The sequence below is a fragment of the Choloepus didactylus genome, chromosome 13 (assembly GCF_015220235.1).
Source record: "Choloepus didactylus isolate mChoDid1 chromosome 13, mChoDid1.pri, whole genome shotgun sequence".
In the NCBI taxonomy this organism is placed as follows: domain Eukaryota; kingdom Metazoa; phylum Chordata; class Mammalia; order Pilosa; family Megalonychidae; genus Choloepus; species Choloepus didactylus.
In genome coordinates, this window is record NC_051319.1 from 60,038,398 (window position 1) to 60,056,162 (window position 17,765).

The 17,765-nt window shown below is 33.5% G+C and overlaps 1 protein-coding gene across 8 annotated transcripts in view; it reads left to right on the forward strand.

Moving 5' to 3' along the window:
• DMXL1 (Dmx like 1) overlaps positions 1–17,765 on the forward strand; it is a 211,726-nt gene that overhangs the window by 122,584 nt on the left and 71,377 nt on the right. For 5 of the 8 annotated variants that reach the window (XR_005211487.1, XM_037802218.1, XM_037802219.1 and 2 more), the window contains 5 exons: positions 809–960; positions 3,510–3,595; positions 4,723–4,924; positions 5,800–5,917; positions 9,034–9,096. Coding sequence is in view for 7 of the 8 variants with exons in the window: in XM_037802218.1 (XP_037658146.1) it covers positions 809–960; positions 3,510–3,595; positions 4,723–4,924; positions 5,800–5,917; positions 9,034–9,096 (621 nt within the window). In the remaining variant the exon portion in view is untranslated. The remainder of the gene's footprint in view (positions 1–808; positions 961–3,509; positions 3,596–4,722; positions 4,925–5,799; positions 5,918–9,033; positions 9,097–17,765) is intronic. The other 3 variants (XM_037802220.1, XM_037802223.1, XM_037802224.1) reach the window with 1 other exon arrangement.

Sequence of the window (17,765 nt, forward strand, 5' to 3'; positions counted from 1 at the left end):
CATAATCAGGCTCCAACTCTCACGTTAGTAACTGATCTTTCCATTTCCACCCTTGCCTTTGACTTCCTTTTAACACAGAATGGGCATAATGATATTCTTAAAATATAAATCTCAATATATGTCCTCTGATTAACTCATTAGTGGTGTACCATCACATTCTTTACCATGGACTGCAAGACCAGCCATTCTCTTCAGCCATTCTCCTCACACTTTTCCTTTTGTTTAGTAGGCTTCAGTCACACTATTCTTTTCTTTTTCTTTACACCAAGTCCTTTCTCATCTTAGAGACTTTTAAATATTGTTTGCACCGCCTAAAATGCTCTTCGTCCCACTTGTCATGTGATATTCTTTTTTGCCCTTGGGTCTCATTTAAATGCCACTTTTCAAAGAAACTTTCCATGACTAGTTTATCCCAGTTGTCTTCTTATTGCTCTCATCTCAGCTTTGTCTTTTTTTCCTTCATAGTACTTAACACAATTTGTGCTTAGTTTTCTGTATTTCCCATCTTTCACACTAAAATCTGAACTCTATGAGGGAAGTGACCATATCTGTCTTAAAAATTCTTAAACCCAGGTATACTTTTTGGCACATACTGGATACTTATCAGATTTTATATTGAATGGATAATTAAATAAGGATATTGTGTAAAGTGATGTCAAAGGTATAGAAAGGCAAAGAAGCAACAGCAGATACTAATTAATTTCTTACAATGAAGTAACTGGAAATAAATTGCTAACTATTAGACTATATGATTGAATGTAATAAATCAGATGTTTGGAAGATAAATTCTGTAACTTTTTTGTTTTAGCCTTTTCTACCCCCTTCCCAAAGTAGAGCAGAATATGATTCAGAAGAGAGTCTGGAAAGTGATGATGATGATGATGATGATGATGATGATGATGTTGATGTTTTAGCTTCAGATTTCCATCTCCAAGAGCATTCTAATTCAAATTCATACAGGTATGAAGTATTTGATTTTAAGCTTCTTTGAAAAAAAAGTTTTCATCATGTTTTATAAAGAAATATTTTTGAAAATAATATATGTGAAATTATAGCTTGGTGAATTATGTAACACATTATAAATCAAATTTCTTTAGTTGAAATTGTTAAATTCCTTTTCTTATAAAAAATTCCACAGTTGACTTTTGATTATCCATGAGTGGATGATTTATAATTTGTATCATTCCTCCCAGATCTTGCTATCAGATTATTCCTTGCCCTTTGCTCCTCAAAGATAATCAAGGGCCCCATTATTTTAGACTAGAGAATCTAATATTTTTCCTGGAAAATACGTTGTACTGTAAGATGTCCATAAGTACATAAGGCTTCTGTGTGCACACAAATTTGGGAAAGCCTGGATTAAATAATAATGAATGAATATTTTTTACTGCAGGATATCTCAGAGCCTTTAAATATGCTAATGTATAGTGGGAATCTCTAAAATGAACATTTTGATACGTACTGTTTCCAAAATGTATTTAGCATAAAGATTAACAGAGCATAATGAGGGACTTGACTACAGTGTGAATGCTATTCCCAACATGTATAGTGTACAATATGTACAGCCGAATGCAACAGACCTAAGGGTCACTCAGCATACTTTTATTAAATGGAACATTTTGTATATGCTCTTAATTTAGCTTTCTTTTCTCCTCAGTATCTTTCTTATGTTTGGAGGGCTTTTCTTCTTACACTGTATAGATGATTTGGGTGCATACTACAATAAACATAAAAAGATGTCTTCCTAGCCTTGCATATTATAGACTGGAAGGGATTATTTATGACATAATGCAACCCCATCATTTCATACTAGAAAATTTACTGGGAAAAGTAAAGTCACATATTTTATACAACTAACTCATAGGATTCAAGTGTAATTAAAATATGGTTCTAAAATTTGACAGGGAGTCATAGATCTGTTTGGGAAGCTAATAAAATTTGGAGCCATCTCTCCCCCAAATTCAGAGACACACACACAAAGTAGATCTTGTAATTTCAAGATGATCATGGAATTCTTGAAGTTCATTCCATGGATCCCTTAGAGTTCTATGATATTTAGATTAAGGCACCACGAAAATAGCTACTTACCATCATTGGAGTAGTTCATGAAGAGTAAAAATGCTACCTTTTTATTGTTTCCTGAAATTTTTAAACTTCCTCTGTCCTAAAACTTTTTTATTTTTACTAATGGATACCATCATTTTGCTATTAACTCAAGTTTGAAATCTTGGTATCATCTTCACCCTTCAAAATTGAGGATAGTTTAAATTATGGTATAAATATTGATGGAATATTGTACAAGTGTTAAAAATATTGTTATAGAAAGAATATGGAGTTATGTTGGAAAGTATTCATGGCATATTAATTGGATGACAGATAAGTTTCAAATGTATGTATTGTAGGATCTTATTTTTGTAAAAGTATATCTTCATATATTTATACGTATAGAAAAAAGTTAAAACAGATAAAAGTGTTAACAATGGTTATCTCTAAGTTCTAAATTATAGGTCATATTTATTAGTTAATTTTTACTTAGTTGTAATTTCTGAAATATTATCTTATTTTTTATCATGTCTAAATTGAAAAGTGTTTCAATAAATGTTAACTTATTTTTAACAAATAGAATGGTTAATGTAAATATGTTGGGCATTATAAATGTTCAGAACACACACTACCGGCTCCAATGCTATGTTATTCTTACATGCATGAGTGATGGTATCTTATTTTGTCTCTGCTGATTTGTTGTTTACATCTGAAAGGTTTATATATTTTATTGATTGGGTGATAATAAATTTTCTAGAAGAAACAAGTAATTATGGTAGGAGCATTGAAGTAAGTGCTCATTTATTGAAAGGAATAATGATGATGAGATTTTTACTGATTGTTATACTGTTTTTTTGTTGTTTGTTTTATTCCTGTTGATTCAATTTTATTTTTTGAATATATGAAACATTTATATGGTTAAAAATTCAACAGCATGAAAATGTGAAATCAGAAGTCTCTCTTCAGAAATAAGAAGTCTCCTCTACCCACTTTTCCCTCTTCTCTCTTTACAGACACCCATTTTTATTAGTTTATTCTTGTTTATCCTTCTGTTTGTAAAAATAAGCAGATATTTATATTTAATCTTATTTCTCCTATTATACAGAAGATGGCATACCATATATAATGCTCTTCAACTTGCTTTTTATTTATTAATACATCGTGGAGATCACTCCTTATTAACATTTAAAAATCATTCTCATTCTTTTTATGGCTGTCTGGTATTCCATAGTTCAGAACTATAGTTATTCAACCAGTCCTCTCCTGTTGATGGACAATTCAGTTGTTTCTATTCTGCTTTTGCAGTAATGCTGACATGAGTAACTGAATTCATATAATGTTTTGTTTTTGTGAAGGTATATATTCAGGATAGATTCTTAGTAGTAGAATTGTGGGATCAAAGGGTGGTATACTCTTTTAAATACCTAAGTAAATTTTTAACAGATCCACTGTTACTTTATCTTTAGTTGGTCGTTGATGCGATTGGCGATGGTGCAGTTGGTGCTCAACAGTCTGAAAACTTTCTATCCCTTTGCAGGTCATGATCTTGCAGGTAATAAATACCTTAATATGAAGTAATGTTACCATTACTTTTGATATATTATTCTTTTGTATTTTTTTTTTCAATATAAAAGTGGAGAAAAATTTCACTAGAGGACAGGTTTCTGTTGGCCAAACTGAACACCTGTATAAATGTGTCTGTTATACTGTTAGTTTCTATAGGGGGGCAATGTCCAAGAAAACACAGGAACTGAACCTGATATGATTGACTATATTGAGACCATATTTATAGCTTGTCTTAGTGTTGGACTATGAAATAGCTGTAGATACAGAGAACTAAACAAATGCAAAAACTTAGCAACCATTAACTGCAGAGGTGGAAAAGGTTGTATAGGACAGAGGGGCATGATAGTATACCAAGTGGTTCAGCTATGAACAGTATTTACTTATGCATAAGGTAGACACTAAAATCCCAATTTAACCAAAAATTTTGATGTGACTGTATTGAAATGGTGGCAAGAGGAGAAATTCATTCTCATATTCCATATCAGTAAATCTGCAGATCATTTCTAAAATTGGAAAGTCAAGAACTCACAGTAGAAGCATGTTATTTAGATATGTGGATGTAAATAGCAGGAATAGCTCACAGTTGAGAGTGAGATCAGGACTCAGGAGTGTGGAGGTTTAGGAATGGAAAGTGCTGAGTTTTGTGGTGTTATATAACTTTTTTTCTATGACTTTTACTTTCTAAACAAATCTTAAGTTTATAGACCGTACTGAAATTGGGCTGATACAGAGGTTTAAAGCAGTTCATTTTCTCCCAGACATATTTTCATAATTTTTAGGTACATTTTTCATGTGAAATTTAAAGTCAGAAGTAGTAACTGATACAGCAATAATTTAAATCATAAGTATAATTTCAAGTCCTAGTATTAAAACTATGATATAATTTCACTGTATGTTGACCTTTTTTCTGTTCTTTGCCACATAATTATGTTGAAATGCTATATACATTTATGACATTGTTTCTTTAAACCTCTGGATTTCCATGCCAGTCTCTACTTCCATGTAACCCCTGTCAAAGTTTGTATTAATATTTTATTTCAGTCATTCTTACAATTGAATATAGACTTTTTTTTGCAGAAGACAAGGTGGGTTGATTTTATTTTCATTTTTTAGAGCTTCCAGTTAGTTCACCACTTTGTCATGCAGTTCTAAAAACTCTGCAGTGTTGGGAACAAGTTCTTCTCCGTCGACTTGAAATTCTCGGTGGACCGCCTCAAAACTATATTGCAAGTCATACCTCTGAAGAGAGTTTGTCTGCAGGTCCTGCAATTCTCCGCCACAAAGCTTTACTGGAACCTACAAACACTCCTTTCAAGTAGGTTCTCCATGATACTGTAGGACTTTTACTAAATCAGAAAGTTGTCAGGTATTGTTTAGAGAAAAAATATTGAAGGCCTTCTAAGTTCTATCCTAACATCTGTATCTGTCTTTGTGATGTATATTTAGTCCAGAGGTCAGCAAACTTTCTACAAAGGTCCAGATAGTCAGTATTTAGTTTTGTATGCCATATAGTCTTTGTCACAACTACTCAACTCTGCCATTGTAGTACAAAAGCAGCCATAGTCAATATGCAAACAAATGGGCAAGACTATGATCCGATAATCTTTTATTTACAAAAACAGTAGGCAGGCTGGATTTGGCCTGCAAGCCTTAGTTTACTAATACCTGCTCTAGAACAATGCTGTTCAAAAAGCTGGTCAGTAAATTGTTTTATTGCCTATGAGAAGATAAAGAGTTTGCACCAAAAGGTAAATCTATGCAGTGCTTGCTTCATCAAGAAAGTCTTTATGCAAAAAAATGTAAACATACCTGTTCATATTAGAGCTTATATCCCTAGGTCAGGGGTCAGAAAACTATGGCCCCCATCCAAATCCTAGCCACACCCCTGCTTATGTAAATAAAGTTTTATTGGATTACAAACATGCCCATTCACTTGCATATCACTTATGGCTACTTTCCAACTGCAATGGCAGAGTTTTGAGTAGTTGTGAATAGAGATCTTATGGCCCCCAAAGCCTAAAATGTTTACCGTACAGTCCTTTAAGAAAAAGTTTGGCAACTCCTACCCTAGATGATAATGGTCCGATTCTAGTTATCTCTTTATAATAAATATTCATATAGCACCGAGGAAATATGATCATGTTAACTAAAAATCTTTGGAGTGTATAATGATACTTACACTTTTTGTAGATCCAAACACCATCTGGCACTGTCTGTGAGGAGGCTTTGGCAGTACTTGGTGAAGCAGGAAGAAATTCAGGAGACTTTTATCAGAAATATATTCACAAAGAAACGGTGTCTAAATGAGGTCTGTAGAAGTTAAACCTGTTTACTATTTATTATTGAAGTCTTTATCATGTAACCATGAAGAATGAGTTGCACTTTATAGATTTTGTACACAATTAATATTTAGAAAAGTTATTGAAAAGAAAGAGGGCAACAATATTTTCCTAAAATCAAGTAAATTTAAAGTAACTAAGATGTGTTTGTGACTTTTTTAACCAAAAAATACATTGCTTGATTTAAGATTTTGCACATTTTCTTGTTTCTTTTGTTTTGAGTTGTCATAATAACCATTTTAAGGGGCAAGGTAGAAATTTCCTGTGATTTTCTGGTGGTGATTAAAAGATTACCTTTAGAATTTTATTTGAAACTGAGTTTGTATGCTAAAAACATTTCAAATATGTCTATTTTCTTTTTCTCTTGGTTATGCTTGTTAAACTGATGAAATTTTGCAAACTCATTAATTTATAATTATACTATAACTCATTGATTTTAAATTGATGTTAGTCTGTCATAATGATTGGTATTTTGAGCATCTCTAGTTCAGTGCTACTAAAAAGTACCAGTTTGATAATGATACCTGCACCTGAATGTCAATTAACATATTGCTTCCTTCATCGAGAAAGTTTTACTCTTAAAAATAATGTTAGGTGAACTAAATTGTGTACTTACTAATGTAGCTAATTCCTTATGTCCTTGTGGACTAATAACAAAGAGTTCGAGACTCACAGCCTGTCTGTGGACCACATTTTGCAAAGAAAGCTTTGTATGGTTTTTCAAGTGGGAAGAAAAATGAAGACATTTCAGTTGAAGAAATAAGAAAATAGAATGGTTTCTTAGTAGCAAGTTGGCAGAAAGTAAGATGGCATCTAACTGTCTTAAAGCAAAGAATTACATATATCTCAGGGTCTCTCAAGTTAAGCACTAATTTATAAGAGGGAACTAATGGCACCATTATTTACTCTTTGGTTATGTAAATATACTCAAATTATATTTGTCAGAACACAAAATATGTAGGTTTTTGACCGACTTGGAAGATTTTTGATAGTGGGTACCTTGGTATAACATTGAAATCTAGGTAAACAAATGAACATATTTCTATTTAACCCTAGGAAAAGTATGTTTTAAATATTTCCTATATGAATTATCACTAAAACAGCTCAAGAAAATATTTGGTTAAATAAAAATTAATAATGAATGCTCTAGATGACAGTATCAGACTAATTAGGAAGTTTACTGGTGAGGTGAGGTTTCATGTTTTATTTTAAATATATCTTTGCATTAAGTAATTTTTTTACAGGTTTAAGCATTCTGATACAGATTCTAAAGCACTGCTGTATTGTTGTATATAACTATCGCTTTTACTTTGCTTGTTTCTTTTTTGATTTCTGTGGTGTACTGTGTGACATGAATATGCAAATCTGGCATAATAAATTCAAGTACAAAATCAGTGTTTTAAATTGCCATATTTGATTGATGTAGTTGTATAAGTTTATTTCTTTAGAGTTTATGTATTTAGTGTATTTGAGAAATAAACAAGTTCTGGAAAAAAAGGCCAAACAAAACCTGTTGAACTATACTGGGTTGTCTGGTTGATTCAAGGAAGGGAAGGAGAGGAACAGAACCAAGTCAGAATGCATAGAACAGCAGATAAATGAGTGCAATTACACATTCATAAATTTCTCTGTATTATTTCATCACTAATTTTCTTCAGCGTTTCATTATATCTTAAGATAATTTAAAAATTATTTTCACATTATTTTAATTAAGGCATAAATATAATTTGGGGCTAAAAGCTTTGTGACTATCAATAAGCTGCATAATTTCTCTGAATTTTAGTTTTTTTGTCTTCGAAACAAGGAAAATATCCCTTAGTTTGCAATGTTTTGAATAGATTTAATTAATTTAAAGCCTGGTACAGTTAATGGTAGTTATTAGTAATTTGTTGTTATTTTTCTTTTTTTTTTCTTGATGATAATCTTAAAAGTAGTGACTTTTTGATAAAGGGCTTGTGAAAAGAAAAATTTGATACAGTAAAACATAGGTTGAAAGAAACTAAATGAAATCTTAAACTTATATGGAGTTGATATCGAGTTATACAAGAAAATAAGTATTTAATCTTTACTGGAAATTTGACTAGACCAATTTTAGTATTAACAAAATTTACTTCCATCTCTTATCTATATAGAATAATGAATATGACTAAATATCTGAGTATAAGTAACTTTAATTTTTTTAGATGGCCAGAAGACAAATATGACAGGTCCTATGTTTTTGTTGTGAGGTAAGGGAGAGTATGTAGACTATTACTGTTTCTTTAAATTTCTTTGAATTAAATTTTACAATTTTTTCATTTAATCTTAAAATGCTGGTTTGTCCTCAGATCTTTTCTTTTCCTATATAATGTGGTTTTCTGGCACTTTCATTTTTAAAATAGTAAGATCCTCCCTATTTGTGGAAATTAAGTACAGATAGACTGTCTCAGTCATTCCCAGCATAAAATGCTTGATGGCTGCTCCCTTTGTGCCCAATTCTTTTTCCTGTTTTCTTTCATTTCTGTGAACTCCAGAGGTCTTGAAGCAACTCTTTCTTTAACAAGTTCTGATATCCCCTTTTAGTAAAGATATATGCCTCCAAGGAATTCATTGACTGTTTCTGGATAAAGCAGGAAAGGAGGGAATTAGAAACCTAGGATATGAAATTTTCTAATCAGAAGGTTTTCCTGAGATATAAGATATCATGGAGACAGGATATAGCTATGTATAAGACAATAGTTCTTCAGTTGATAGTACTCAGGCACCAGTTGCTCTGATTGTAATATAAAGTACTTTGGGCTTAATCCTGCTTTAATGTCAACTAAACATTTCAACATTAACTTAACTTAAGTGAGTAGAAATTACTTAGAGATAAAATAAAATTTATTGCGATGGTTGATATGTTCTGGGAGATTAAGCTTTCCCTATCCTCTGTCAGTACACCCACACACACTTCTTTTAAGGTATACAAAATTTTAAAAGTAATAATTCAGTGCAGTGCTGTTTTCTATTAAATTTTTTAAATATTTTTAAAAAATATCCCCAATATTTTCATGTTACATCTCGTCTTTACTCTTTGTTGTGTGGTTATTCTTTCTTGATGAAGTCGTTAGAGGACAACAGTGAAACCATCAAAAATTCTATGATGGAGGAGCCAAACATCAATAAGGTACAAAATAGCATTCAACTGAAATTAGAAATTGCATTCTTTAAAAAGAAAAACAAAATATTTGGATTTTAATTTTTGACTGAACTTTAGCAGTGGAATTAAAATGTTATTCCCTCAAATTATCCTTTTTGTAATTTAACAACATAAATATTGCAATCACAAGAATTGTTTCTGTTTTGTTAAATAAGAGAATGCAGTTTTAAAGGGAGTTGAATGTATCCTGTTTTGGCTACAGCTTTTTCTGACTAAATATAACTAAAGGTCTTAATAAATATAATTACAATAGTCACTGTAGAAGTATTATACGGTAGTATTGTGCCATTTCTATAGGAATCACTTTTGAAGTTAAAATTGTTTCCTGTGATATTAATTCCTTAAAATACAGCAAATACATTTATTTCACTGATAGGAATAGCATGTAGTAAAATGCCTTGTACATAGTAAACACTCATAGTTTAAGTACATAAAAACAAAAGCATGAAATAGATGAAAATTTGTACAATTATAAAATAACTTCTAAGTGTTTTATAATAGCACATTCAAATATGACTTTATTAGGGAAGATATTTAACTTGTTTTTTCAAATTTTATGTGGTTTACTGATTTTAGACAATCTCAGCAGAATGATTTTTATGGGCTGAAACTTCTTTGGTGATATTTTTTTAAGGCTACATAATTCCCACCTCTTATTTTTTCCCCCAAAGAAATCTTTTAATAAAATTTTAGAAATAATTGTATGCAATTAATAAGAAAGATTGATTTAATATCAAATGTAAATTTTAACTAAAATTTTGGCAAAATCAGTACATGTGTTACTTAACTTTGGAAATTTCTATTGGCCTTTGGGAGTTTTGAGAGAATATGATTTCAAATCTTTAATGAGTTAACAAGTTTACTTGCCTGGGTAATCATTACTTACTACATTCTATATATAGAAAGAGTACTACATTCTGATCCGAAGAGTTTTCTTTTAATGTGTTTATAATGTATTAATAATCAGACTTGTATTTCTATAGTCATCTATCTCCACACTACATCAAAATGCAGTCTTTCTGTTTGTCTAACTCATAACTATTTTGGGCCTGAATTTTCTAAGCCCTCGGCTACATTTTCTCTTAACAGCTTTTTTAGGTATATTTGACTTGAAATAACTGCATATATTTAAATTGTACAGTTTGATAAATTTTGGCATATGTATTCTTTCGTGAAACCATATCCACAATCGACTTAATGACTGTATCTATTCCCCGCCCCCGAGTTTCCTTGTTCCCTTTTATACCCCTCCCTTTCTCCTCTCCTCCCATCACTGCCTTCTTCCTCCCCAGGTTACTACTGATTTGATTCCTGACACTATAGATCAGCTTGCATTTTCTGGAACTTTATAGAAGTGGAATCATATAATATGTCCTTTTCTTTTTCTTTCTTCAACTTCTGCCTTCTGCCTTCTTCCTTCTAGCTGCTGCTGCTGCCGTTTCTTCTTCTCCTCCTCTGCCTTCTCCTTCTTTGTTGTTTCACTTAGCATTATTTTGAAATTCTTCCGTCTTGTTGTGTGTGTGAGTTTTCCACTCCTCTTTATTTCTGAGGAGTAATAAATATAGACATACCACAATTTGTTTAACCATTCACCTGTTGATGAACATTTGAAGTGTTTCTTGGCTATCAAATAAAACTTCTTTGCATATTCATGTACAAGACTTTATGAACATATGCTTTCATTTCTCTTGTGTAAATGCCTAAGAGTGGAATGGCTAGATCATATGGTGGTAGGTGTATGTTTTAACTTTTAAAGAAACTGCTCAACTGTTTTCCAAGGTGGTTGTACCATTTTATATTTTTACTGACATTGTATGAAATTCCATTTATTCTACGTCCTCACCAACAACTTGGTTTGGTTTTTTTATTTTAGCCTTTCTAATAGGAGTGGTAGTTCATTATGGTTTTAATTTGCACTGAGCACCTTACGTCCTTAATAGCAATTTATAAATTTTTTTAGTAAAATGTCTGTTCAAACCTTGTGCCTATTTTTTTATTAGGTTGCTCATATATTCTTTTATATGTATTCTGAATACAGGTCCTTTATCAGGTGTGATTTTCAAATAGTTTCTCATAATCTGCAGTACATCTATGCATTCTCTTAACAATGTCCTTTGAAGTACAGAAGTTCTTAATATTGATGAGGTCTGATGTTAAAATTTCTTATGTTTATGGGTTTTTTAACAACCTAACATAAGGACAGAAAGATTTTTCTCCTACATTTTGTTCTAGACGTTTTATAGTTTTAGATTTTACGTTTAGGTCTGTGATCTACTTTGAATAAATTTTTTTGTATTTTGCAAAGTATGCATCAAAGTACCTATTTATTTTTTATGTATTTTTTTTGCATCTTGATATAATTATTCCAGTACGATTTGCTGAAAAAATTACCCTTCCCTTCATTAAATTGCCATTAACTACTTTGTCAAAAATAAATTGACATATACATGTGGGTCTGTTTCTGGACTCTGTTTTGGTCCATTGATCTATTTGTCTGTCGTTATGCTAATTCCATGATGTCTTGATTTCTGTATCTGTATAATAAATCTTGAAGTCAGTTAGTGTAAGTCCTTCATATTCATCCTTGTTTTTCGAAGTTGTTTTAGCATTTCTAGCTTCTTTGCATTTCCATATGACTTTCGAGAATCAGGTTGTCATTTCTACCACCAGAAAAAGCATGCTGGGCTTTTCATTGGGATTGCATTGAGTCTCTAGGTCATTTAGGGGAAAAAAGACAACTTGACAATAGTTAGTCTTATGAGCCGTTGTCACAGTGTCTCTCTCCACTTACTTAGATCTTTAATTTCTCTCAGCAATGTTTTGTATGTCTCAGTGTACAGATCTTGCACATCTTTTGTCATACTTATCCCTAAGTATTTCATATTTTTGATGCCATTATTAATGGTATTTTCTAATTTCAATGTTTAATTGCTTCCTGCTTGCGTATGGAATTTAAATTAAAATTGACTTTTGAATATTGCTCTTGTATCCTGCAGTATTGCTAAACCCACTTATCTGTTTATATACAGTTGTCTTCAAGATTCATGGGTTCTGGGTTGTAGTTTGATAGTTTTCAGGTATTTACTGCTAGCTACTCCAGTTCACTAGAACGTAAAAAGTGTTGTCTATATTGTGCATAAGATTGCCCACCAGAGTGACCTCTCGGCTCCATTTGGAATCTCTCTGCCACTGTAGCTTATTTCATTTCCTTTCACTTCCCCCTTTTGGTCAAGAAGATGGTCTCCATCCCACGATGCCGGGTCTACATTCCTCCCCGGGAATCATATTCCATGTTGCCAGGGAGGTTTACTCCCCTGGGTGTTTGATCCTATGTAGCGGAGAGGGCAGTGATTTCACCTGCCAGGTTGGCTTAGGTAGAGAGAGAGGGCCACATCTGAGCAACAAACAGGTATTCAGGAGGAGGCTCTTAGGCACGATTATAGAGAGGCCTAGCCTCTCCTTTGCAGCAATGGTCTTCCCAAGGGCTAGTCCTGTGGTAGAGGTCTCAACCCATCAAACCGCCAGTCCTATATGTCTGTGAGCATATCAGCAACCATCGAGGTGGGGAAGCCCAATACCCCTGCATTCTCCACCAGCTCCTAAAGGGGGTTCTGCATATTTTTTTTCATCATTTTTTTTAAATAACTTTTTTTTTAAATCAACTATAAAAAAAAATTTTTAAAAAAACATTTCAAACAAACCATAACAAGGAAGTAAGAAAAAGACAACTAACCTAAGATAACTACTTTACTTCCAACATGTTCCTACTCTACCCCAAGAAAGTAACCTAATATAGCAACATTTCTGTGAACTTGTTCCTACTATACCCATCAGAAATTAACAGACCATAGTCATTCCTGAGCATTCCCAGAACATTAAATTTACCCACAATAGCTTATCTGTTCTTACTGGGTTATCATTCCCCCTTCGTTAATTGCTCTCTGTCACTAGTTCCCCTACATTCTACATTATAAACCATTTGTTTTACATTTTGCAGTGTTCACATTAGTGGTAGCATGTAATATTTCTCTTTTTGTGCCTAATTATTTCACTCAGCATTATGTCTTCAAGGTTCATCCATGTTGTCATAGGTTTCACGACATCGTTCTGTCTTACTGCCACGTAGTATTCCATTGTGTGTATATACCACATTTTATTTATCCACTCATCTGTTGAAGGACATTTGGGTTGTTTCCATCTCTTGGCAATTGTGAATAATGCTGCTGTGAACATTGGCATGCAGATATCTGTTCGTGTCACTGCTTTCAGATCTTCTGAGTATATGCCGAGAAGTACAATCGCTGGATCAAAGGGTAACTCTGTATCTAGTTTTCTAAGGAACTGCCAGACTGACTTCCAGAGTGGCTGAACCATTATACAGTCCCACCAACAATGAATAAGAGTTCCAATTTCTCCACATCCCCTCCAGCATTTGTAGTTTCCTGTTTGTTTAATGGCAGCCATTCTAATTGGTGTGAGATGGTATCTCATTGTGGTCTTAATTTGCATCTCTGTAATAACTAGTGAAGCTGAACATTTCTTCGTGTGTTTCTTGGCCATTTGTATTTCCTCTTCAGAGAACTGTCTTTTCATATCTTTTGCCCATTTTATAATTGGGCTGTCTGTACTCTTGTAATTGAGTTCTGGGATTTCTTTATATATGCAAGATATCAGTCTTTTGTCAGATACGTGGTTTCCAAAAATTTTTTCCCATTGAGTTGGCTGCCTCTTTACCTTTTTGAGAAATTTCTTTGAGGTACAGAAACTTCTAAGCTTGAGGAGTTCCGATTTATCAGTTTTTTCTTTTGTTGCTTGTGCTTTGGGTGTGAAGTCTAGGAAGTGGCCGCCTAATACAAGGACTTGAAGATGTTTTTCTACATTATTTTCTAGGAGTTTAATGGTACTGTCTTTTATATTGAGATCTTTGATCCATTTTGAGTTAATTTTTGTGTAGGGTATGAGGTAGGGGTCCTCTTCCATTCTTTTGGATATGGATAGCCAACTCTCCCAGCCCCATTTGTTGAAAAGACTGTTATGTCCCAGTTCTTTGGCTTTGGGGGCTGTTCTAGTTTGCTACTGCTGCCGGAATGCAAAATACCAGAGATGGATTATTGGCTTTTATGAAAGTGGTTTTATTTGGTTACACAGTTAACAGTCTTAAGGCCATAAAGTATCCAAGGTAACACATCAGCAATTGGGTATCTTCACTGGAGGATGGCCAATGGTGTCTGGAAAACCTCTGTTAGCTGGGAAGGTACATGGCTGGCATCTGCTCCAAAGTTCTGGTTTCAAAATGACTTTCTCCCAGGACGTTCCTCTCTAGGCTGCAGTTCCTCAAAAATGTCACTCTTAGTTGCACTTGGGATATTTGTCCTCTCTCAGCTTCTCTGGAGCAAGAGTCTGCTTTCAGCGGCCGTTTTCAAACTGTCTCTCATCTGCAGCTCCTGTGCTTTCTTCAAAGTGTTCCTCTTGACTGTAGCTCCTCTTCAAAACATCACTCACAGCTGCACTGAGTTCCATCTGCCCATCAACTCATTTATATGGCTCCACTGATCAAGGCCCACCCAATGGGTGGGCCAACACTCCATGGAAATTATCCAATCAGAGTCATCACTCACAGCTGGGTGGGGCACATTCCAAAGAAACACTCAAAGATTACAATCTAATCAACACTGATAACGTCTGCCCCCATAAGATTACATCAAAGATAATGGCCTTCAGGGGACACAATATATTCAAACTGGCACAGGGGCCTTATCATTGATCAGTCAGCCATAGATCTGGGGGTCTATCTCCAAATTCTCAATTCAATTCCATTGATCAATATGTCTATCTTTGTGCCAGAACCATGCTGTTTTGACAATTGTGGCTTTATAATAAGCTTCAAAGTCAGGGAATGTTAGTCCTCCCACTTCGTTTTTCTTTTTTTAGAGCGACTTTAGCAATTTGAGGCATCTTCCCTTTCCAAATAAATTTGATTACTAGCTTTTCCAAGTCTGCAAAGTAGGTTGTTGGAATTTTGATTGGGATTGCATTGAATCTGTAGATGAGTTTGGGTAGAATTGACATCTTAATGACATTTAGCCTTCCTATCCATGAACATGGAATATTTTTCCATCTTTTAAGGTCCCCTTCTATTTCTTTCAGTAGAGTTATGTAGTTTTCTTTGTATAGGTCTTTTACATCTTTGGTTAAATTTATTCTTAGGTACTTTTTTTAGTTGCTATTGAAAATGGTATCTTTTTCTTGAATGTCTCTTCAGTTTGTTCATTTCTAGCATATAGAAACAGTACTGACTTATGTGCATTAATCTTTTATCCCGCTACTTTGCTAAATCAGTTTATTAGCTCTAGTAGCTGTATCATCGATTTCTCAGGCTTTTCCAGTATATAAGATCATATCATCTGCAAACAATGGCAGTTTTACTTCTTCCTTTCCAATTTGGATGCCTTTTATTTCTTTGTCTTGCCGGATTGCACTAGCTAGCACTTCCAGCACAATGTTGAATAACAGTGGTGGCAGCGGGCATCCTTGTCTCATTCCTGATCTTAGAGGGAAGGGTTTCAGTCTCTCACCATTAAGTACTATGCTGGCTGTGGTTTTTACACATATGCTCTTTATCATGTTGAGGAAGTTTCCTTCAGTTCCTACCTTTTGAAGTGTTTTTATCGAAAAGGGATGTTGGATTTTGTTGAATGCTTTTTCAGCATCTATTGAGATGATCATTTGATTTTTCTCTTTTGATTTGTTAATGTGTTGTAATACATTGATTGATTTTCCTATGTTGAACCATCCTTGCATGCCTGGAATGAACCCCACTTGTCCATGGTGTATGATTTTTTAATGTGTCTGTGGATTCAATTTGCAAGTATTTTTTTGAGAATTTTTGCATCTATATTCATTAGGGTGATAGGCGTGTAGTTTTCCTTTTTTGTAGCATCTTTGCCTGGTTTTGGTATTAGATTGATGTTAGCTTCATAAAATGTGTTAGGTAGTGTTCCATTTTCTTTGATGTTTTGAAAGAGTTTAAGTAAGATTGGTGTGAGTTCTTTTTAGAAAGTTTGATAGAATTCCCCTGTGAAGCCATCTGGCCCTGGGCATTTATTTGTGGGAATTTTTTTGATGACTGATTGGATCTCTTTGCTTGTGATTGGTTGGTTGAGGTCTTCTATTTCTTCTCTGGTCAGTCTAGGTTGTTCATGTGTTTCCAGGAAATTGTCCATTTCCTCTACATTATCCAGTTTGTTGGCATACAGTTGTTCATAGTATCCTCTTATAAGTTGTTTTATTTTCTTTGGGATCTGCAGTAATGTCACCTTTCTCATTCATTATTTTGTTTATATGGGTCTTCTCTCTTTTTGATTTTGTCAATCTAGCTAGGGGCTTGTCAATCTTGTTGATCTTCTCAAAGAACCAACTTTTGGTGTTATTTGTCCTCTCTTCTTTTTTGTTCTCTGTGTCATTTATTTCAGCTTTAATCCTTGTTATTTCTTTTCTTCTACTTGGTTTAGGATTGGTTTGTTGTTCATTTTATAGCTTCTTCAGTTGATCTGTTAGTTCTCTGATTTTGTCTCTTTCTTCCCCTGTAATATATGCATTTAATGCTATAAATTTCCCCCTCAGTACCGCTTTTACTTCATCCCGTAGGTTTTGGTATGTTTTGTCCTCATTTTCATTTGTCTCTATATATTTAGCAATTTCTCTTGCTATTTCTTCTTTAACCCACTGATTGTTTAGGAGTGTGTTGTTTAACCTCCAGGTATTTGTGAATTTTCTAAGTCTGATGGTTATTGACTTCTAATTGTATTCCATTGTGGTCAGAGAATGTGCTTTGAATAATTTCAATCTTTTTAAATTTATTGAGCCTTGTTTTATGTCCCAGCACATGATCTATTTAGGAGAAAGTTCCATGATCACTAGAGAAGAATGTGTGTCCTGGTGATTTGGGATGTAATGTTCTATATATATGCCTGTTAAATCCATTTCATGTATCAGATTGTTTAGGTTTTCAGTTTCCTTATTGGTCTTCTGTCTGGTTGATCTATCTATAGGAGAGAGTGATGTGTTGAACTCTTCCACAATTATGGTGGAAACATCAATTGCTTCCTTTAGTTTTGCCAGTGTTTCTCTCATGTATTTTGTGTCACCTTGATTGGGTGCATAAACATTTATGATTGTTATTTCTTGTTGTTGACTTGCCCCTTTTATTAGTATGTAGTGGCCTTCTTTGTCTCTCATAACATCCTTGCATTTAAAGTCTGTTTTATCTGAGATTAATGTTGTTACTCCTGCTTTCTTTTGGCTGTAGCTTGCATGACATATTTTTTTCCATCCTTTCACTTTCAATTTCTTTGTATCCCTGTGTGTAAGATGAGTCTCTTGTATGCAACGTATTGATGGTTCATTTTTTTTTAATCCATTCTGCGAATCTGTATCTTTTAATTGGGGAGTTTAATCCATTTACATTCAACATTATTACTGTGGAGACATTTCTTGAATCAGCCATCTTATCCTTTGTTTTATGTTTGTCATATATATTTTTTCCCTCTCTCTATTAATGTCCTTCAGGGTACCCATACTGAATCCCTTTAGTACTGAACCTTTCTCCATATCTCTCTCTCCTTTCTCTGTTTCTC